The sequence below is a fragment of the Dermacentor silvarum genome, chromosome 6 (genome assembly GCF_013339745.2).
Source record: "Dermacentor silvarum isolate Dsil-2018 chromosome 6, BIME_Dsil_1.4, whole genome shotgun sequence".
In the NCBI taxonomy this organism is placed as follows: domain Eukaryota; kingdom Metazoa; phylum Arthropoda; class Arachnida; order Ixodida; family Ixodidae; genus Dermacentor; species Dermacentor silvarum.
This window is the reverse complement of record NC_051159.1, coordinates 6,176,065-6,199,944: the sequence shown is the minus strand read 5'-3', so window position 1 is coordinate 6,199,944 and position 23,880 is coordinate 6,176,065. Positions and strand designations below refer to the sequence as shown.

Below are 23,880 nucleotides of genomic sequence, written 5' to 3'. Positions count from 1 at the left end.
CTTCAACCGCTTTTCTTCTTCCTACACTGCAGCGCACTCAGTGTCTGTCGCTACTGATCAAGCGAAGAATGTATTGCCTCACAAGCGTCGGTGCCGTTGTAGGTGTGACCGCAAAAAGACCAGTCTCATGCAAGTGAAAGAAAACGGCGGGAGGAGCTAAGAATAGACAGCACGTGAAACACGTAAGGCGAGCACCCAATCAGGAGCGGCCGCGCACCGGGGGAAGGGCAAGGGAAGAAAGGGGCATCGCGCGCGTTGCGTCGGGTCTCCTTTTCAGTGCATGCTCGGCAAACAGATGTGAAGGCATCGCGTTGTTCGGTCGGCGGTGGAACAGGCCGCTTTGACAAGAAACGCCGTCAACGTCGCCGGGAGCACGCTCGCGCTCGCCGTGCGGATTCTGCGTTCAAGGCAGCCCAATCCCAGGCTCGGTTACAGCGGCAGGCAGCGGATCCCACGTAAAAGCCCGTCTTACCGAAGCCCAGCGTCAACGAAGGGCAGCGAACCCCGAGGCCAGGGAACTCGACACCCAATTTTGAGGGTGCTACAAGCTTCGCGTGCCCCCGTGTTTCCCTGTAGGGGAAGGGCCAACGAATGTTTTTTTTTTTTTTTTTTTCTTGTCGCGTCGAAATGGTTGGCTGCAAATGTGCGGCCTCAGGTAGTGTCCGCAGCGCGTCGGACGCTGCCGCCTTGGACACGCAGCGTGGCGTCATCTCTCGAGGCACTGCAAAACCCGCGCGGCGGAAATCACGGACCGCTGGCGTTGAAATGAGCACAGGCACCTATGTCCCAGCGCCAGAAGATGACAATCAAGTGTATGGTGCTCTGTATCTTCCTTTAGAACGTCGCTATTGGAAATGACAAATAAAGCTTCAGCGTACTAGAAGTTACAGCTTGAGTGATATTTATTATGAGCAAACCGTAGGGAAAAATCGGATGCTATATTTTTTATAACATGTTTGGGCCGTAACTAGCATATGTAATGCGGTCCTGTACAAAGGGTTGCGGGCCAGGGACCGCATTTTGTTAAGTTTGGACTGGTTACCCGGTTGACCTCGTTTTGTCCTCATTTGAATTCCCGGATAAACGCTCTGGCTTTTATCTCAAGGTCACCGACAATGGGAGCTAAAAGCATTTCATGCTTAAAACAAATCAGTCCATGATAGAATACACACTTTCACTGTTATTCTGAAAAAGTGCTTCTCACCGAAGACTGTCATCTCTTGGTGCCGCACGTCCTGGCCCGCGAGCGAGGCGACGACGCACGTGTACTTGCCGCTGAGCTCCCAAGTTGGCCTCAGAATGCGGATGGCACGGTACTGCGAATACGCGTCGCGTGAGTTCACTGAAAATGTGTCGTCCAGGCGTCCCTGAAGCACTCCGAACGCCTCGCGGACCCTCATCTCGGGGATCCACTGATACACTGGCTCGGGCCCGTCATTAAAAAACCACTTGACCACCAGCTTGAGGTCATTTTCGTTGTACACGTACTCGCAGTCCAGCACCGCCGGTGTCTCAGTGCCATTTCGCACCCAGCGAGGTACGCTCAGCCGTCGGATGACCACTGCCAGACAGGATCCTGTAAGAGGGCACCAGAAAGTCGGTTAAGGAAGATTTAGTTGCCAGTAGCGTGTCTATCTGGCAACGCTTATGAAAACTGCAAACGTCGCTGGCTAGCAAACTAGCTGCAAAATGCTTTGCACAGCATCGATTTCTACAGCGCCCGGTCGCGGCGTAATTTTTTAAAATCCTAAACATCAATCGCAATCTGAGGCAACCACGGGGACAAAATAGGTATGTTTTACGCGCAAGCGTAGATGCGTTGTCTGTGAAATCGGCTAAATTATGTTCGTCGCCTCCAGGGAAGCGAGCACCGGAGGAGACAGGCGCCTGGAGGTGGAGAAGAGAGCCGCGGCGTTCGCGCACTTTCCGTTTGTGCTTCGACGCAACGGTGCTCGCTGTGCATGTTTGCGGCGTCTCTTCCTTGTATGTGTAGCAATATACGCTTTCCCTGTGGCACACCAGGCGTCGCACCATCACGATCAATGTAGCGTCCACGACCGCGTTGACGCCCTTTCCGTTTGCGCTTCGATGCCGCGTGCTCGTTATGCATATTCGCGGTTGGCGCTGAGCCGTGCTCCCTCAAGGGCTGCATAAGATAGCGTCAACCCTTTCCCTTTTCCTCACGAACCACTTACTACTGCATGTTCAGCAGCGTCCATACGCCCGCGTTCACGAAGTGAAACGTCACTGTAAATTTTATAGCGAAAGATCTACTACGCCATGTATCGCAAGGTGATTAATCCCGTCGCAATGACCTTGAGCCGATAGAGCGCAAGCCGGCGGAGCGCAAGTGTGGCAAGTATGTCACGCCACGTGATCCACTGCGGAGAGGTGTCACAGCTGCGCTCGCTCGGAGCCTCGCCGCTGCGGCACCAGGTGACTAGGCGAGGGTTTAACGGCTGCTTCAACGGCGCTTGGTCCCTCGGTTTCACTATGGAGGGTGCCGCGGCTGGGCGTCTGTGCGTGTGCTTCAGCGAAAGCGACAGGCTGAATCCAATCATCCAGTAGATATAGCTAGACGGTAGGCTGCGAAATCTCAAGCAAACCAAAGGTGGTTGCTGAAACACCGGAGCAAAGGCAGGCCAGATTAGCACGTTATAGAGAAGATTACCAAGCGCGGAAGCGGGCATTAATGAAACACTGTGTGCACAGTCTTTGCAAAACCAAGCCAAACAGACCTTTCGATCGTGATAACTAGGTTTAAAAGAGTTAAACCTCAGCCAATTTTTCATGATGAATCGGCAGAAGAAAAGGCTCAAAATAAATTGGATGGCGATTGAACCCCTCCAGTGGAAGTTGATGAAAGACAGTCTGTCTGAGGAATTGGGGGTGGACGCGGCAGAGTCACAGTGCACTGCACGTTAACGCGTCACTAGTGGCGTGAGGGGGGGTAGAAAGAGCGTCGGACACAACTTTTTCTTTACAGCAATATGTTCGGTATCGGACCACCTATTGTCGTATGACGACGCGTTGTTTATTTTAAATAGTTTCCCGGATTTAACCTCTGAAAACTGCGATGCGATTATCAGGCAAGTCGTTATCGCGGAAAAGCGTCCATGGCGAAACGGTACAGAATCTGGCTTATGTGCATACAATTTGCAGGCGCAATTTGGAATATGCTAGCGCAAGACAGGGGTAATTGGAGATCGCAGGGCGAGGCCTTCGTCCAGCAGTGGACATATAATATAGGCTGATGATGGTGATGATGATAATGTATCTCTTAATATTCCTCTGATATCATCATCATCATCAGCCTATATTTGTGTCCACTGAATGACGAAGGCCTCTCGCTGTGATCTGCAATTTCCCTTGCCTTGGGCTAGGTGATTCCAGCATACGCCTGCCAATTTCCTGACTTAATCACTCCACCTAGTTTTCTGCCGTCCGCGACCACGCTTCCCTTCTCTTGGCATCCATTCTGTAACTCTAGTGGTCCACCGGTTATCCATCCTACGCATTACATGGCCTGCCCAGCTCCATTTCTTCCGCTTAATGTCATCTAGAATACCGGCTATCCCCGTTTGTTCTTTGATTCACACCGCTATCTTCCTGTCTCTTAACGTTAGTCCTAAGATTATTCGTTCCGTCGCTCTTTGTGCGGTCCTTAACTTGTTCTCGAGCTTCTTTGTTAACCTCCAAGTTTCTGCCCCATATGTTAGCATCGGTAGAAAGCAATGATTGTACACTTTTTTCTTCAACGACAGTGGTAATCTCCCAGTCAGGATTTGGTAATCCCTGCCGTATGCACTCCAGCCCAATTTTATTCTTCTATAAATTTCTTTCTCATGATCAGGGTCCCCTATGAATAATTGACCTAGATAAACGTACTCCTTTGCAGACTCTAGAGGCTGACTGGCGATCCTGAATTCTTGTTCCCTTGCCAGGCTATTGAACATTATCTTTGTCTTCTGTATATTAATCTTCAACCCCACTCTTACACTTTCTCGGTGAACGTCCTCAATCATTTGCTGTAATTCGTCCACATTGTTGCTGCATAGGACAATGTCATCTGCAAACCGAAGGTTGCTGAGATATTCACCGTTGATTCTCACTCCTAAGCCTTCCCAGTCTAAGAGCTTGAATACTTCTTCTAAGCATGCAGTGAATAGCATTATGGAGATATTGTCTTCCTGCCTGACCCCTTTATTGATCAGTAACTTTCTACTTTTCTTGTGGAGAACCAAGGTTGCTGTGCAATCCTTGTAGATATTTGCCAATATATCCACATATGCATCCTGTACTCCTTGGTTACGTAATACCTCTATGATTACTATACTGAATCAAATCCTTTTTCATAATCTATATATTCTTCCAGTAATATATTTGCACCAATTAAGCATCGTTTACATTTGCGCAGAACGCGAACGTTAGGTTTTGTTGAAAGTAACAGTATTTTAAAAAGAAAGTTTAACTAATACTTACCAGCTACAAAATTCTTGTATATTAAAGAAATAAAAGCATTATTTGGATAGGAATTAAGTTATAGTCTTCTTGCCGCATGCAACTTCCTTGGTGTCATGCTCGGGAATCTGAAATATAAGCACGGAATTCAGCACTCCCAGACTCCACGTTCTTTAGTAGACTCGTTTTGTTGAGCTGAAACCTATGGCCAAACCTAGCCACATTCTCTAAACGTAAACTATTTTTCGCTCTCGCAACTATTATCTGTGAAAACATTTCCCAACAACATTTACAGACATTTCGCAAAATATTTATTTCTATCAAACCTTTCCTAACAAACCATGCATAATGTTCTGAAAGACATGTCACCTGCTACGTCAGCTTACTGTAAACGAAGGCTCATCTCTTGCCTTCCTCAAGACACCAAACATTTTCATGGTCAATCCCCCATAGTTGGTAAGAGCCTGGCGGTAGCTGCGACGAACAACATCGCCAACCGAAAAGGCTACTGGAATGAGCCCATAACAGCTTACGCTGTTATGTTCCAGAAGTACGCCATGCAACGCTGCAAGATTCCGACGAATTAATTACTTTTGAATTTGAAAACCAATTTTCGGCGGCTCGATAAATTGCGGCAATTTGCAGGCGTAACCGTCGTTGCCTAAACCATGCCCCGGGAGCGCAGTTCTAATCAGTGCGGGCCAACAACTACGCAAAACTATATATTTTGCTCATCAAAAACGTGCTACGAAAATATTGATTGAGTCAGCTTCTTCTGCATTTTAAGGCCATAGTTTATACGAAGAAAAAAATGAAAAAACGCGACGCATAATGCAAAACGCAGGCTCCGCCAGCCACCACGTGCGCGCGTTGTATGAGAGAGGGCGGTTTCCATTACTTGCGCACCAGTGCCGGCAAATGGGCGGAAGAGCACTGTTGTGGGACAGCGGTAAATATTTGCTTATGTGCTTGCTCAGCTTGCTTATATTAATTTTTGTATCGGCGAAAAAATATTCACTACCTATCTTTTTCGCGCACCACAAACAGCGTCAAACTGCATTTCCACACAGACAGCGTGCATGGCAAACGAGACATGAATACCCGCGCACTGCCATCGCGCCGAGGCGATCGATCACTCAGATGAAAAGCGACCAAATATGCAAACCCGCGACAGCATAAAAGAGACTGCAGAATATGGCGACAGAAAAAACAAGTCACAAATATTATTTTGCCAGAGCTTCTTCCTGGTGGGCGGCACGTATAACTTCCTGTGTGTGTGTGTGGGGGGGGGGGGGGGGGGGGGGGGGTTGCTGATTCGGACCCTATTATACTTTTGGTTGTGCCGTCTTCAGAGAGGAGGAGGAATATGGTGAGGACGCGCTAGACGCTTGCAGAGTAGAGGCCAGCGTGCTCTCTTTCTTTTGTGAGCTGGAATTCCGTCCTATGCTGCGTTTCTTGACATTTTCACAAAGCCAAAAAGGAAGTGAATCTAAAGGAACTACGTTGGTCTATCCGTTATAGAGCAGGAGATTGAACGTCATATTTTTGCGAGTTTTTTTTTTTCTTTCTTTGTAATACCTTACTGTTATGTGTTTAGCGTGTCCAGTCTCTGCCGCCACTGGACAACATCCCGGTGCGATGACTGTTTCCTTCTTCTTTTAACCACTTCGTCGACACGTGTGACCACCCTTAACCCTAGCATTGCCAAAATAACTTCCGGAAGCGAGCGCTACATCAACAACGTTCAAAAGAATAAAATATGTGAACAGCATCCTTATCCGTCGCTACAACAAAACAAAAAATTTAAGCTTTTTTTTTTCACCTTTTTCATCTTCGATCTCATCTTTTCCATTACACATGTCACGTTGCTGTCATGTATTCAAAACCAGTACTTATGCGCTTGCGTGCGCTGCTATCTGTTGACTATATTTGTGTGAAGTGCTTCGTAGAATAAAAATTGTTGGAAGTTAGCGCTGTGGCTGCGTCGTCCATCCGTGCCTCGTCCCTTTTCATGCGCTATTAAGTATAAAACATGGAATGCCAACTCGCCCAATCTTACGCTCTTTCAAAATAATCAATTCATGCCTCAATTGGCAAAACAGGCGGCACATTACCGCAAAAGGGCGCGCTGCTGTCTTCACACGTGGGGACGCTGTCCATAGCAGCTCTATCCCCTTTAGTTTTATTTCTTATATTCTTAAAAATAATATTGATACCTGTCATCCCACCTCCTGACTTTTCTTTTTGGTGGTACAGCACATATTTTGTATTTGCTCCTTTGCCAGCGACTCCACTCAGTTATTTATTTATTTATTTATTTATTTATTTATTTATTTATTTATTTATTTATTTTGTAAAGACTCTCATTGGGAGGCCGCATTCTTAAATGCTGTGCTCAATTTTCTCAACCGCCATATGAATGAATTCGCACTAAATGCTCTCGCGTAATATGGGAATTTGGTTTGTGTCACCGTAATCACAAAATGTTTCGTATATACAGTTTTAAATATGTAACTGGCTACATTTTGGGGTTTTACGTGCCAAAACCACGATATGATTATGAGGAACACCGTAGTGGACTACGGATTGATGACTTTGGCAATCTGGGTTTCTGAACCGTGTGCTTAAATATAAGTGCAACGCCTTCGCCGTTGGGATACCACGGCGTGCATAACTGCAATGCGAGATTTCTGGCAAATTCTCGCGTCATGAGTCTGGTCACTTTTATGAGTTTCGGGCACCTGAACGATGGCCAATAAAGCAACGTTGCTAGACGTAACAGGAGTTTTATGAATACGCACCTGATTATCAGTACAAGTTTGATTACAAGAAATGATTACACTAGCAGCGCGAACGTAAAACTTGGAGAAAGTAAACATTTAGCGAAGGCAATATACCGTGTTTTTGATCGCTTCTTTCTCTTGTCCAAGCTTTACTTTCGCACTGTTAGTTTAATGTTGGGCCGAATTTCCAAAGCTTATCGTTCGTAAGTGCTCCTTCCATTGGCTGTCTTCGCCAATAAAGCGTTCAGTTTCGGGATTGCCCAGACTTTTTTTCTTACGAACAAGTCTAGCGTAAGAACATTTTCGAAGAGCAGGCCCTGCTCAGCTGCAAGGACACATCGCGCCTCCATGGAGGCAGAGCGTTTCACTATGCGCTCTCTGACTACTTCTGGAGAATTATTGGACAGCGCGAGCAGGCAATCATCTCCGCGACCTTTCCTGCAATTTTAGAATACGCCAGCTACAAAACATCTTTACGTTCCGTAACACGTTGCTCAAAACTGCACTCAAAACTATCTATGGAATAATTTTTTATTTTTTTGCATAGAGAACGTACAAGAATGTAGCCGTTAAAGTTGTACTCTGAAGAACCAAGATTTTTAGGGATCGTGGCATTGCCTATGCCCCAACACACAAAAACCCTTCCTGCGTTGTGTTCGAGCGTTCACGGAGGGCTCTAGATGTGGCAGTCAGAAATATCATCATCATCATCAGCCTGTATTTATGTCCACTGCAAGACGAAGGCCTCTCCCTGCGATCTCCAATTACCCCTGTCTTGCGCTAGCTGATTCTAACTTACGCCGGCAAATTTCCTAACTTCATCACCCCACCTAGTTTTCTCCCATCCTCGACTGCGCTTCCCTTCTCTTGGTGTCCATTCTGTAACTCTAATGCTCCACCGGTAATCCATCCTACGCATTACTTGCCCTGCCCAGCTCCATTTTTTTCTCTTAATGTCAATTAGAATATCGGCTATCCCTGTTTTCTCTGCGATCCACACCGCTCTCTTCCTGTCTCTTAACGTTAACCCCGCCATTTTTCGTTCCATCGCCTTTTGTGCGGTCTTAACTTGTTCTCGAGCTTCTTCGTTAACCTCCAAGTTTCTGGTCCATTTGTTAGCACCGGTAAAATGTAATGATGGTACACTTTTCTTTTAAACGACAGTTGTAAGCTCCCAGTCAAGATTTGGCAATGCCTGCCGTATGCACTCCAACTTAATTTTATTCTTCTGTAAATTTCCTTCTCATGATCAAGGTCCCCTGTGAGTAACTGACCTAGATCAACATACTCCTTTACAGACTCTAGAGGCTGGCTGGCGACCCTGAATTCTTGTTCTCTTGCCAGGCTATTGAACATTATCTTTGTCTTCTGCATATTTATCTCAACCGAACTGTTACACTTTCTCGGTTAAGGTACTCAATCATTTGTTGTAATTCATCCTCATTGGTGCTGAATAGGAAAATGTCAACTGCAAACAAAGGGTTGCTGAGATATTCGCCGTTGATCCTCACTCCTAAGCCTTCCCAGTCTAAGAGCTTGAATACTTCTTCTAAACATGCAGTGAATAGCATTGGAGAGATTGTGTCTCCTTGAATCACACCTTTCTTGATAGGTAACTTTCTACTTTTCTTGTGGAGAACCCAGGTAGCTGTGGAATCTTTGTAGATATTTGCCGAGACGTTCACGTATGCCTGCTGCACTCCTTGATTACGCAATGGCTCTATGAGTGCTGGTATCTCTACTGAATCAAATCTTTTTCATAATCTATAAGAGGCATACAGAGTGGTTGATTGTACTCCGCAGATTTCTCTGTTACCTGGTTGATGACATGGATATTATCCATCGTAGAGTATCCCTTCCTGAAGCCAGCCTGTTCTCTTTGTTGTCTGAAGTCAAGTATTAAATTGATTCTATTGCAAATTATCTTGGTGATCATTTTATACACTACTGAAAGCAAGCTAATGAGTCTTTAATTTTCCAATTGTGTAACGTCTCCCTTTTTATGGATTAGTATAATGTTGGCGTTCTTCCAGTTCTCAGGTACACTTGAAGTCGTGAGGCATTGCGTATAAAGGGCCGCAAGCTTTTCAAGGATGAGGGCGGGTACAAATAGCGCTAGGACCGGACGAAGTGAGTACTCCGCAGCGCTGTTTGTTCCCGTCCTAATCATGTACCAACCAGCCCAGACCAGCACACTTCTTTTCAAGCATTATATCTCCTCTATCCTTGATTAAATCGACTGTTATTCCATCTTCTCCAGCAGATTTTCCCCTGGTCATGTCTTTCAAGGCATGACCAGGGGATCTTCTAACTTCATCGCTAGTTATGGAATGGGCCTCTGTATCCTGTTCATCACTACTTTGAATGAAAGTAGCTTGGCTGATATGGGCCCTGTGCAGGTCTGTATAGAATTCTTCCGCTGCTTTTACTATGTCATCGAAATTGCTGATGATATTACCCTGCTTATCTTTCAGTGCATGCCATTTGTCTTGTCCTATGCCTAGTTTTCTTCTTACTGACAACATGCTGCGTGCATATTTCACTGCTTCCTCAATTTTGGAACGGTATAATTTCGAATACCCCTTACCTTCTTCTTGTTGATCAGTTTCGACAGTTCCGCGAATTCCGTCTGGTCTCTCGAGTTTGACACTTTCATGCTTTCTACTTTCTTTATTAAGTCCTTTGTTACTTGGGAGAGCTTACCTACTGGTTGCCTTGATGCCTTATCGCCCACTTCAATTGCTGCGTCTGAGATCAGCATAGTCACGGTTTCATTGATTACGTCTGTGTGGTCTTCATCTTCGTGTTTTAAATGTGCATATTTGTTTGCGAGCACCAACCTGAATTGGTCTGCTTTTACCCTTACTGCGTCTAGGTTGGCCTGCTTCTTCTCTACTAATTTTATTCTTTCTCTATTCAAATTGAGAGATAACCTAGACTTTACTAACCTCTGGTTACTGCACTTTACCTTACCTAACACTTCTACATCCTGCACTATGCTGGGATCAGCAGAGAGTATGAAATCTATTCCATTCCTTGTTTTTCCATTAGGGCCTTTCCAGGTCCACTTCCTGTTGCTACGCTTCCTGAAGAAGGTATTCATTATTCAGAGCCGATTCCTTTCCGCGAATTCTACTAACATCTCTCCTTAAGAAGTTCCTAGAATCGATGGTTAAGTTGCCATTTGCTTGTTCACCAGCCTGCTTTCCCCCCATTTTTGCATTGAACTCTCCCATGACTACAGTATACTGAGTTTTCACCTTTCTCATTGCTAATTCAACATCTTCATAAAACTGTTGTATTTCTTCATCATCGTGACTGGAGATTGGGGCGCACGCTTGTACAACCTTCACTCTGTACCTCCTATTCAGCTTTATTACGACGACTGCTACCCACTCGTTAATGCTGTAGAATTCATCAATGTTGCCCGCTATGTCCTTATGAACAAGAAATCCTGCTGCGAATTCTCTCCTATCTGGAAGACCTCTGTAGCAGAGGACGTGGCCGTTAGTCAGCACTTAATAAGCCTCACCAGTTCTTCTAATCTCACTAAGGCCAATAATATGTAAGGCAAGACCTGATAATTATCAAATAGACCTGCTAAGCTAGCCTCACTCGATAGGGTGCGCGTGTTGCACGTTGCCACGTTCAGTTTTCAGTGGCAGCCTGTCCGGACCCCGAGATTCTGAGCACCCACTGCCGCGTCACAGGTCTGACCGCCGCCTTGGTCAGGTGCTCCGCAGCTCTGGGGACTGAGGGCCATGGGTAAATTGTAGGAGTAAGGAGGGAGGTAGTGGCCGAATATTGCACCTGGGAGGCCAATTCCTGTTCTGGTGAGGGAGTGACTGTTGAAGCTTTGTGTGCATTCCTAATTTGGTTGCACCCGGACTAGTATAGCTTAATTAGCTCTCGGCATTTTTTTCCGGTTTTAGGCGCCACTCCAAGCCTGAAGATGTAGTGGACTGGAGGAGGATTCGAACTTACGACCTTCAGATTAGAAGCCCTGTGTTCTACCTCTGCTCCACACCGCTGCCGTTAGTCAGAAATATACAGGAGCCCGAATACAGAGGAGTTCGAATATACAAGATTGCGAATATACGAGCAACGAAACGAGCAATACAAAAAGAAAGCACAAGCTCAGCGTGAGAAAGCGAGAAAAAAGGTTGTGCTACACGGGAAAAAGGAAGCGGACACGCTCTTGACATGTGGATTGCGAGGAGAGGGCTGGCTTGTGAAAGGGCACAGGGCGGAGGGTGCCGACGGGTCGATATATTTTCCGCTGCCTCATTTCCGAACACTGCGGGCGGCCGACCCTTAGGGGCTCGCCAGAGGAGGTCGGGAGCCAAAAGAACACTGTTTCGGCGCCACTCTAAGTGTACAAATAAAAATGTGCGTTAGGAAGGGCGACCCTTTCATTCGATTGGCCTCCTCCCACCTTTGCGCACCGTCGCACAGCAAAGCGCTCGACAGCAACGACGGAAATAGGCGGTTGCCTTAAAGCTTGTAGCTGAGTACGATGCAGCCGATGTAATGTGGGCATGAAAGAAAAGCGAGTCGCGTTCTTGACCCTGCAGCAGCTTCCGTAAAATTAAGTAGACTCAGGGAAGATGAATGATGGCCTGGATTAATGGACTGTCGTTAATTAATTATAGGCGCCAACTTTCAGGCAAAGGCAGCGCTGTTGATAACGAGGAATGTGCAGCAACACGAGCATGCTTCTCTGGGTGTTAGAAAAATTAGCACGCGATTCGGCTGGAACAGAAACTAAAAAAAAGTAGTTACCCCTCTGATAATATTTGTGTAAAATTTGTGTATACTGTTATAAATCACGAAATAAGCGATGCAGTCACAAGTGTGGCGAACGTACCGTCGTTATTCGTAACTTCGTTGCGCACGTTTCTGAATTTTGAAAACTAACCGCACTCAAGTCGTAGATGCGATGGCGGATACACCAAACATTTAGCGAATAAATCCAATACTTGTTATCTGAGTGACTAATAAACTGCTATTCTCACATAACAGTACTCATCTGTCAGTTTAGGCTTAAGAACAGCCTCACAAAGATATGGACGTGAATGACAGGGGATGTATTTTCTGCATTATTCTGTCTAACTGCTGGATCTATTAGCCAAATAGGATATATTAGTCGCTAATCTATAAAATTAAAAAAAAAACATTACGCCTCCCTGTAAACTACTTCTAGAGGCTTCGATTACGTTCGACTGAATAAGTCACTAAGCAATCTATGCAATCTTCACCAGGAAGTATGTGAAGAAAAAGAATTGCCTGCAGCTAGAAACGTAGAACATGGTGTACCGCAAGGAGGCTTTCTCCGCCCATTTTTATGCCATATTAGACTGATTGCCACACGCACCAGCACACACACAAAAAAGCGCAGTCCTGTGTGCATGGGAGATCCACCGTCTGGGAGTCCCTGTGTGTGTGTGTGTGTGTGTGTGTGTGTGTGTGTGTGTGTGTGTGTGTGTGTGTGTGTGTGTGTGTGTGTGTGTGTGTGTGTGTGTGTGTGTGTGTGTGTGTGTGTGTGTGTGTGTGTGTGTGTGTGTGTGTGTGTGTGTGTGTGGTGTGTGTGTGTGTGTGTGTGTGTGTGTGTGTGTGTGTGTGTGTGTGCGTGTGTGTGTGTGTGTGTGTGTGGTGTGTGTGTGTGTGGTGTGTGTGTGTGTGTGGTGTGTGTGTGTGTGTGTGGTGTGTGTGTGTGTGTGTGTGTGTGTGTGTGTGTGTGTGTGTGTGTGTGGTGTGTGTGTGGTGTGTGTGGGTGTGGTGTGTGTGTGTGTGGTGTGTGTGTGTGTGTGTGTGTGTGTGTGTGTGTGTGTGTGTGTGTGTGTGTGCGCGCGCGTGCGTGCGTACGTGTGCGTGTGTGTGTGCGTGCGTGCGTGCGTGCGTGTGCGTGTGTGGTGTGTGTGTGTGTGTGTGTGTGTGTGTGTGTGTGTGTGGTGTGTGGTGTGTTGTGTGTGTGTGTGTGTGTGTGTGTGTGTGTTCTTCAAGATCTGTATTTGATAAACATCAACCGAGGAGCCCGACTCGCCTTCGCGTTGTGAGCTGTTTTATACAAGTATGGCTTTTTGGGCTAGTTGGTTATATACATCAGATGTGGTCATAGCGCTAGAAGACACGTGACAAGAACGAGAGAACAGGACGAGCTCTAACTTTCAACTGTTTGTTAAATTACATGAATGGTCGCTATAAACAGTCTACATATCACCTGCTTTGAACAACAGGAGTGAGTTCCCGCCCAAAGCAATCTGCTTTTTATCTTTTCACTTGCTTGCTAGCAAACACATTCGCAGCCAAAGCACTTGAGTAAGGAAGCGCGGCAGCAGCAGCGAGCGAATTGACCTTCGCGCTGCCTCCCGCTGCAACGACAACTAAACGGCGAGAACGCAGCGCACACGAAGCTATCAGCCCTCGGCGCACTCTGTCCCTATCGCAGATCGCTTTCAAGATAGGGCCCGCGAGACCGCGCAATACACAGCCGCCGCCGAACTAGAACGCCCCCCCTCTCTGTCTCCCCCCCCCCCCCCCCCACCCGTTCCTTGCGCACGACGCTTCGTCCCCGCTTTCCTCTCCTGCGCGCGCAAGCTTGAGCCACCATCATCGGCCTCGCACGCTTTCACTCGCACATACCGCAGACGGCGACCGGCGACCTTGTTATCGCCCTTGAACTTAATACGAAACATCACGCCGAAAGCGCAAGTTCGCCTGGAGTGTTCTGATAGAATTGCTCTCGCAAAATTTGGAGTACGCTTAAGCTTTGCCTAGAAGAGTGGAACGCGATAGCGTTATTGGACGTCGTTGACGCCGACACCGCATTTTCTGCGACCTAAGGCCCGATCAAAATTTAGAAAGGCTCGGCTTTCAACATCCCCTCAATGATGCCTAGAACCAAACAAATCCGACGAGTTGTTGCGGAGCAGGGGAGTCGTTTTCGGCAAAAAATAGTGCAAGCTCTAACCAGATCAAAGGCACGACAACTCTCGGCAAAGGTAGCATGCGCAAGCCCAGCATAGGAGGACATAGCCTAACACAAGGAACCCTCAGAGAGCGCTAATGAGGTGACCAGTGAAAGCGAGGTCGTTGAAGGCGCGTCGGCTAAAGAACAGGCCACCTCACTGAGTCAGGAAGAGGCGGCAGTTTTGAGGGTGAACGGGGAACCTGTAGTATCTCGGGAAACGGAATGCAGACGAAAGTTGCTAAACATAACTGCCACTTTGCATGGTTACCGAGCAAGAAAGGGACCCACCCCACTCTTCGGAACCTTAAGCACAACGGTGAGGCTGGGACCGCTAAGAAAAACATAATGTTCCAAAAGGGGGCAGGCGTTCTCTATCGAAGGTATCGCGATAGAAAAGAAGTCCAGTTTGATCAACTAGTAGTGCCACAGCGTTACCGCCAGGATCTGCTGCACTTGGTGCACGGGGACCTTTGGTCGGGACACCTTGGCATTCGAAAACCCAAGGACAGCTTGTTGCAGGAATTCTACTGGCCCGGGTGCTTTCTGGGGAATAGAAGCATTCCTAAAAAGTTGCGACACGTGCCAACGCATTGGAAAGCCCGGGGACAAGGCTAAAGCCCCCATGAAACTTGTTCCAATAATTACGGAGCCGTTTCGCAGACTTGTAATAGATACAGTAGGACCTTTGCCCGCAACTCAGTCCGGCTACCGCCACATTCTTACGGTACTGTGCCCCGCAACCAAGTTCCCTAAAGCAGTGCCCTTAAAAGAGCAAAGCTCGGACGAGATCGTGAACGCGCTTTTGTCCATCTTTTCGCGAGTCGCTTTCCCAGCGGAAATTCAGTCGGACCAAGGAACCGTTTTCACGAGCGCCCTAACCTCGACCTTTCTGGAAAAATGCGGTATAAAACATATCCATAGTTCGGTATACCATCGCCAGTCCAACGCCGTAGAAAAGGTTCACTCGGTCATGAAGCGTCTGTTGCGAGCCATGTGCTATGAGCACAAAACAGATTGGGAACTCTGCTTACCAGCAGCTATGTTGGCCCTTCGAACCGCCCCACATAAGTCTACAGGGTTTTCACCAGTGCAGTTAGTGTATGGTCGCTGCCTGCGATCGCCACTCCGGATCATTCGGAAAGCCTGGGAGGGCCAGGCTGACGATCCGTCTGTCGTTGAATACGTGCTAGATTTGTTAGATCGGCTGCACACGACGCAAGAGTTGGCAGGACGAGAAATGCGCAGAGTTCAAGGTAATGCCAAGCTTTACTACGACAGAACGGCTCGGGCGCGACGCTTCGAGGTAGGAGATCAGGTAATGATAATACGTCCCTCACCGAAAAACAAGCTGCAAGTACGGTGGGAAGGACCGGCTGACATTGTTTCAAAAAAAAGTTGTCGCAGTTTCACCTGAAAGGCGAAGCATCAATTGCGATAGCAAATTTGAAGAGAGCTATACGGAGTAATGATAGCAGCTTTATCAGCTGTATAAACTTGGACATGCAGCAGCACCGGCAACACGCAGAACTGTTGTCGACGCCGTCGGCGTTTTGCCCGCGTTCGCTCAAAATGCGTGCGGCGTTGGTGACTGTTGCCGGAGCCTCTGATATAAATAGGCACTTGGTGCCGCAGCTAAACGTCGCCTCCCTTCCATCCCCCTCCCCCCCTCCCCCACGGCCTTTCACGCGTCGGAAGAAGGCACGTTTGCTCTACATATATGGTGATTGTAGAGGAGGAAAGAGACGCCTACTTCTGCAGCCCCTAAGGGAACACATCGCAGAACGCGCGTTTGTTCTCCGCCGTGCGTTCACTCCCCGTGAAAGCGCGCGTCCCTCGCGCCCTTTCACTCGCACATACAGCGTTCGGCGCGCGGCGACGATTTCATCTCCATTGACGTCATACGGAACCTCACGGCGACGGCGACGCCGACGGCAGAAATCTGCTTTTGAGTGTCCATATAATTGCTATCGCAATAATTATCTGACACGAACTACATAGTAACAGTTCCGGGTAAGAAAAGAACTCATCAGGTATACCACAGAAATTTACTGAAGCCCTATCGGCAGAGGGAGGCCATCGTAAACATGTCCCTTAACATGCCAGAGAAAATGCCGCTTGACTTTCCAGAGTTGGCGCCAGCAACGGAAGCAAGTGTAGGCGAAACCATAGATAACCTCGTACAGCAAGCCGAGATCAACCTCCAACAGAAGTCGGAGCTGCGGGAACTCATGTATGAGTATAGAGATAGGTTTTCGGACAAGCCGGGACTGACGACCGCAGTTGTCCATGATATTTAATTAACCTCATCAGAGCCTGTGCGTTCGAAGGCGTATCGCGTGTCACCACGCCAGCGTGAGGTCATGGCTGCGGAAATAACAAAGATGTTGGAGCCAGGCGTAATAGAACCAGGAGAGAGTGATTATACTTCAGCTCTTAGTTGAGGTCCCCGGAAAGGAACCGCGCCCTTGTATTGATTAGCGGAGGCTTAACCTGATCACGAAGGATCAAACATATCCTATACCTCATGTCGAAGAAAGGCTTGAGAAAGTGAGCAGCGCCAATTTTATCTCTACACTAGACTTAGTTAGGGGTTATTGGCAGGTACCGTTGACAGACCAGGCGAGTAGGTATGCCGCATTTATTTCTCCATTGGGAACGTTTCGACCAAAGGTCCTGAGCTTTGGATTGAAAAACGCTCCCTATTGTTTCTCTAGCCTTATGGACCAGGTGTTGCGTGGTATGGAGAATTTTGCGCTGCCATATCTCGATGATATCGCGATCTTTTCGGCATCATGGGCAGAACATCTGACGCATCTGCGAGCCATGCTGGCTCGGATGCGCGAAGTTAACTTAACTGCCAAAGCGACAAAGTGCCAATTGGGGCGTGCCGAAGTGGCCTACCTGGGTCATGTGATTGGTAAAGGCCGCCGCCGGCCTTCCGAGGTCAAACTAGCTGCGATCGAAAGTTTTCCACGACCTCGCACTAAACGGGATATTCGGCCATTTCTCGGAGTAGCAGGGTATTACCAAAGATATATTCCGCGTTACTCCGATGTTGCAAGCGCTCTGACAGATGCGCTGAGAAAAACACAACCACAAACCATACAGTGGGACGAAGCCAAGGAAAGGGCTTCCTGTACACATAAGAGGGCTCTGACGAGTCAACCAGTGTTAAGCGCGCCGGATTATTCTAAGCCGTTCATTGTTCAGTGCGCCGCGAGTGATGGTGGAATGGGTGTTGTGCTTTATCAAAAGGGAGATAATGACGAGGAGCACCCTGTACTCTTTGCCAGTAGGAAGCTCACTGCTCGCGAGGAAGCATACAGTGCTTCTGCAAAAGAATGTGCCTGCGTTGTGTGGGCGGTGCAGAAGCTAGCCTGTTACATTGCGGGTTCGAGGTTCACCATCGAGACGGACCACTGCCGTGGCTGCATTTCAATGTCCCCCAAAAACGGCCGTCTCTTGCGCTGGAGCTTCAGCACTTTAGCAAGTTTAGAGCTTTAGCACTTCAGCAGTACAATTTTGACATTCGCTACAAGAAAGGTAAACTCAATGGAAATGCAGATGGTCTGAGTCGTTGCGTGTATCGCTAGCCTCATGTCCACTCTGGTTTCCGTGTCATTTTTACGCTGTTATTCTTTTTCTTACGTATCTTTATTATCGCGTAGTTGTAGGTGATTGTTAGCGGATTTAGTTATCACGTCCTAACGCTTTCGGGAACTGGCTGTTTTTAGTGTTTAGGGGGGGGACACGCGAAAGGGATGAGAAAGCAATAGTAGTTTTTCTTTTTTTTTTTGTAAAGCTTGGTGTGCATTGGGGGAGAGTGGCCTTGTGCTCGCTTGTTTGTGGTTGTGGGTCCGGCACTGTCCTGGAGTGATTGCGTGCCCAAACAGGTGACGAAAAGTTGCGAGACCTGTTTGCAAGTCCTGTTTCACCGGACCGGACCAGGGAGAAAAGACACACAAGAGCGGCCCGAGAACTGATGAACGACTCCAGGGAATCTACCAGCTACGAACCAAGGGTTCGTCACCACGGAGGGAAATTCTGCTGCTGAAACGCCGATCCCTCGCCCAGTGGCTGCTGGCCCTTACGGGTCGGTATCTTCCACCCCCGCCTGCGATGCTGTTACGATTGACATGTCACGCCCCGTGTCAAAAAGGATTACGATGGACGTATGACAGCCCGTTCATTACGATTGACATGTGACGCCCTGCAGGGGGGGGGGGGGGGATTATAGGAGGCCTATGCCTAAACCATCATCATCATCATCATCAGCTTATATTTATGTGCACTGCAGGTGGAAGGCCTCTCCCTGCGATCTCCAATTACCCCTATCTTGCGCTAGCGTATTCCAACTTGCGCCTGCGAATTTCCTAACTTCATCATCCCACCTAACTTTCTGCCGTCCTCGACTGCGATTCCCTTCTCTTGGTATCCATTCTGTAACCCTAATGGTCCACCGGTTATCCATCCTACGCATTACATGGCCTGCCCAGCTCCATTTCTTCCGCTTAATGTCAACTAGAATATTGTCTATCCCCGTTTGTTCTCTGATCCACACCGCTCTCTTCCTGTCTCTTAACGTTACTCCTAAGATTTTTCGTTCCATCGCTCTTTGTGCGGTCCTTAACTTGTTCTCGAGCTTCTTTGTTGTGTCCAACTCAAGAGATCAGATAGAATTCGCTGAACTGTCAAAACTGATCAACAAGAAGAAAGTAAGGGATATTCGAAATTATAACGTGGGAAAGATTGAGGAAGCCGTAAAATATGGACGCAGCATGAAATCAGTAAGAAGAAAACTAGGCATAGGACAAGGCAAGATGTATGCACTGAAAAATAAGCACGGTAATATCATCAGCAATTTAGATGACATTGTAAAAGCAGCGGAAGAATTCTATACTGACCTGTACGGTTCTCAAAACAGCCAAGCTACTTTCATTCGAAATAGTGTTGAACCGGATACAGAAGCTCCTTCTATAACTAGCGATGAAGTAGAAGGGCCTTGAAAGACATGACCAGGGGAAAAGCGCCTGGAGAAGATGGAATAACAGTAGATTTAATCAAAGATGGAGGAGATATCATGCTTGAAGAGCTTGCGGCCCTTTATACGCAATGCCTCACAACTTCAAGTGTACCAGAGAGCTGGAAGAGCGCCAACATTATACTTATCCATAAGAAGGGAGACGTTAAAGAATTGAAGAATTACAGACCCATTAGCTTGCTTTCAGTATTGTATAAAATATTCACCAAGATAATTTCCAATAGAATCAGGGCAACACTTGACTTCAGCCAACCAAGAGAACAGGCTGGCTTCAGGAAGGGATATTCTACGATGGACCATATCCATGTGATCAATCAGGTAATCGAGAAATCTGCGGAGTACAATCAACCTCTCTATATGGCTTTCATAGATTATGAAAAGGCATTTGATTCAGTAGAGGTACCAGCAGTCAAAGAGGCATTGCGTAATCAAGGAGTACAGGAGGCATACGTGAATATCTTAGCAAATATCTACAAGGATTCCACAGCTACCTTGGTTCTCCACAAAAAAAGTAGAAAGTTACCTATGAAGAAAGGACTCAGGCAACGAGACACAATCTCTACAATGCTATTCACTGCATGCTTAGAAAAAGTATTCAAGCTCTTAGACTGGGAAGGCTTAGGAGTGAGGATCGACGGCGAATATCTCAGCAACTTTCGGTTTGCAGATGACATTGTCTTATTGAGCAACAATGGAGACGAATTACAACAAATGATTGAGGACCTTAATCGAGAAAGTGTAAGAATTGGGTTGAAGATGAATATGCAGAAGACAAAGATAATGTTCAATAGCCTGGCAAGGGAACAAGAATTCAGGATCGCCAGTCAGCCTCTAGAGTCTGTAAAGGAGTACGTTTATCTAGGTCAATTACTCACAGGGGACCCTGATAATCAGAAAAAAATTTACAGAAGAATAAAATAGGGTTGGAGTACATACGGCAGGAATTGCCAAATCCTGACTGGGAGCTTACCACTGTTGTTGAAAAGAAAAGTGTACAATCATTGCATTCTACCAGTGCTAACATATGGGGCAGAAACTTGCCTAAACCACCAGAATGTCAATCCCTGATTTGCTATGGTTGTCTCGAGTGAACCTCAGTCTGGCGCTCGAGTTAGCGGGTCTATTAAGCGGCCCCACCATGTATTTTTCATTCATTCTCTTCTTTTCAATCCTTGATCAACATGAAATAAACTGTGCAAGTTTCGCACTAAGAAATCGTCTTGCCCCTGCCTGGTCGCTATGGTCTACCGGAAGCCTGCAGTCTGCCGAGAACGCCACGCTACCAAGCAGTAACGCCGGTCGAGCTTGAAGGAACCGGCATCGCAACAGTGGCCACGTGATCACATTTCAATGGGTGCCCAGTCAATGTGGTGTGATTGGCAAAGCGTTCGCTGACAGTGACGCAAGATCGGCACTCTTCCTCTGATGAGGTACGGGTTGTATACTCGCGACCTGACGCCAACTCGGTGATCAAGACACTCATGCAGGACTTTACGAAGGAATACATGCTGGTAACATAATTAATTATTAATAACATAATAATTATTAATTATGTTACCATGCTGGTAACATAATTAATAACATAAACTTAATTTTTAGGAGCCAAGCTCCTGAGGCTCTCACGATGTCCGTTGTCGCCGTCGTCGTCGTCGTAGCTCCCCGTCGCGCACGCAGCGCGCATACCGACCGCGCACAGGTGTTGCGCTGCGCCGGCGCCGCTCCGAAACCCCTCTCCGAGCAAGCGCACGACGACATGCGCAGAACCGTTCGCAGAGCGCACGCAGCGAGCATACCGACCGCGCGCAGGTGTTGCGCCGGCGCCGCTGTCGCTACACTTAGCACTGCAGTATGGAGGAGCGCGAACGTAAGCTCAAACATCGTGGCTCTGATCCTACACTTCGAGAACGAGACGCGGCAGCCCAACAGAAACGCCGCGAAGCTAACCCCGAGCTACGAGCACGAGAAGCAACAGCACGCCGCAACAACAGCAAGACCCCGAAGCGAAAGCTCGAGCGGCAGCCGTAAACGCCCAAGGAGCTTCGCTCCATCATCAGCATTCACTTCATTGATCGGCTGCCATTTTTCATTAATCTATCTCTCACCAGGACAACTCGCCCAATGACATTTTTTCTGAAACATCCCGTTAATTCAAGTGCGAGGAAAGTGCAAATATTTTTGTAGGAATGAGACTCAGGAGACTCAAAGAACTACACGCCGCAAATTGTGGCTTTATATGCCTCCTTAACTAGTGATACTGCAGACGTGGCTTCGTCGGTGACTCTGTAAAGATGTTCTCATTAACATGCCTTAGCTATAAAACCTACCTCTTGAGCTCATACGATGATTAAAAAAGCGCTGCATAAAACACCATACCAAAAATCTGTACCCAGCTAGGCTTGTTTACGCGCAATTTTTCTTTACAAGAACGATGAAACCAAGATACTCGTATCTTTAATATACGCTACGCCATACTGTCGCAGATAATTTGTCTGCACTTACAACCTGCAAGCTGCTAAGCTGTTCTTGCGCCTGCGTTAGCCGTAGTACCAATTTTCACTGAGGTGATGGATGCTCGAATCACTTGTACCAACTAATATATGCGCATACTTTAGCAAGCTACTGAAAGAAAACTATTGGGGTATTAAAAGTTGGTAAAAGATTTTAGTAAAATACTGAAAAAGGCCCATCACCGTAAATCCTCTTCAGTAAGGTGACATTCTGATTGACAAATACGACAATCTGCATGAAATGCCAAGTTAGTTTCTCTTGTATTTCCTTGCTCTGCCAGCCTGAAAAATTCATCATTTTCGGAAGAAGAAGTGATCGTAGCGATCTGCCCAGCTCCGATCTCTCAGTGTATCCCTGTGATTTTCTCGTGATTTCTGCAATCAGAGACAAGAACACTGGGGGACGTTTTCCCTTAGGATGGGGGATAAAACCCCCTCCCAGCAATGGGGCCCTGGACGACCACATCATTGTGCCTCCGATGTGAGTGACCGCTTCGGCCCCAGCGTCGTCGACATTGATACTTCCGATGGCTATTCCACTGAAGATATGGCCTCGGATAGCGACTTCACCGTTGTCTCAAGCCGCCGTTTGAAGAGGAAGATCAGAAGGACATCACCGACCGGTCGGCAGCCACCGAAAAAGGCGAGTGGCATGCGGTCATACACAATCTCGTATGTACCAACAACGACGACAGACATCTTGAACTCTCTGAATAGGCAGAGCTTGACGGAGTATTTTGAACTTGTAGCCCCTGGCCAAGTTGAAGAGATACGTATAAATGCTCAAAAGAACATCCTGTCTGTGGAAGTCAATACAAAGACCATACTGGACACACTAAAAGCAATTGGTCAGTTGGGCAACATTCCGGTCCGCGCATTCTCCGCGTATGACAAGGAAACTACAACAGGCGTCATCTACGATGTGGACGAAGACATTACTGACTCCAGCCTTGAAAAATTGCTCTCATCGTCGGCTCCTGTACTTGGCTTTCACCGCTTTGGACGGTCCCGATGTGTGAAAGTAGTGTTTCAGTCGTAGACCTTGCCTACACACGTCAAGGTTGGATATGTGAGGCATTCGGTACGTCCTTACGTACCGAGGCCTCTACAATGTCATAAATGCTTAAAATTCGGGCATGTAAGTGCAGTTTGCAAAGGTGTGGTAACATGCAAACGATGCGGTGGATCTCACGAAGATGATAACTGCAGCGTTGCTGCAAAATGTCCAAACTGTTCGGGCGCCCATGATGCTACATCAAACGAATGTCCCAAGATGAGGAACGAAATAAGTATCATGAAGAAGATGGTTAGAGACCGTTCCACACACAGAGAAGCTGCAAGGGCTGTCCAGCGCCGTAGGCGTCGTTCACGACACCGCCGACGACGACGAAGCAGCAGTGCTCATCAAGTAGAAAAACCAACACCCAAAGTACAGTCTTCATCACCTCCTCGCCCGATCTTGCCGGCCAGAAATGAAGACACGCATACTTCAATGCCCTTACAGAACGCGAAAGTGCAAGGTCACCAGTCATTAGCCCCGAATACATCAGAGGCAGAATGGCCATCGTTACCATCGAGACCCACGTGTACGCCCCCGTCGCACAGTGCTGCTGCTTGCAATGAAGAGAATCGAAAGACGGATGATGTTGATGTCAAGGCTATGTTAAAAAATTTGATGGGTTCAATGCGCAAGAACCTTGGCAACCTAAACAGCCCGGCTGCTAAGGCTGCTGTACAGCTACTTGAGGTGTTGGAGCCACTTCTAGTGGTTCTTCAATAAGCGAATATGGCATTGATGTTTGAGGAACGCATACGTCAGTCGCTTGTTATGCAATGGAACGCCAGAGGTCTACGTGGTCGTCTGCCGGATTTCAGACAGCGTTTGTTTAAGTACCAATTTCCAGTTATTGTTATATGCAAGCCAAACATGGATTCCACGTTCCGTATCTCTGGGTATATCCAGGAATGGTCTCGCAGCGACCAACGTGCAAGCAAAGTACTAGTTTGTATACGCCGCGATCTGACGTACTTTAGACATGACATCATGCCGCATACTACCAATGATTACGTATGCCTGACTATAACACACAAAAGGCGAACGTTCTCTGTAATTGGTGG

The 23,880-nt window shown here is 47.4% G+C and overlaps 1 protein-coding gene across 2 annotated transcripts in view; it reads right to left on the bottom strand.

Annotated features, from left to right (window-relative positions):
- The window catches only part of LOC119456239 (uncharacterized), a 148,918-nt gene that overhangs the window by 98,465 nt on the left and 26,573 nt on the right, over positions 1 to 23,880 (bottom strand). The window contains exon 2 of one of the 2 annotated variants that reach the window (XM_049668670.1): positions 1,205 to 1,576. The exons of the other annotated variant lie outside the window; for it this stretch is intronic. Within the exon in view, the coding sequence (XP_049524627.1) occupies positions 1,205 to 1,576 (372 nt within the window). The remainder of the gene's footprint in view (positions 1 to 1,204; positions 1,577 to 23,880) is intronic. 2 annotated transcript variants of the gene reach the window in all.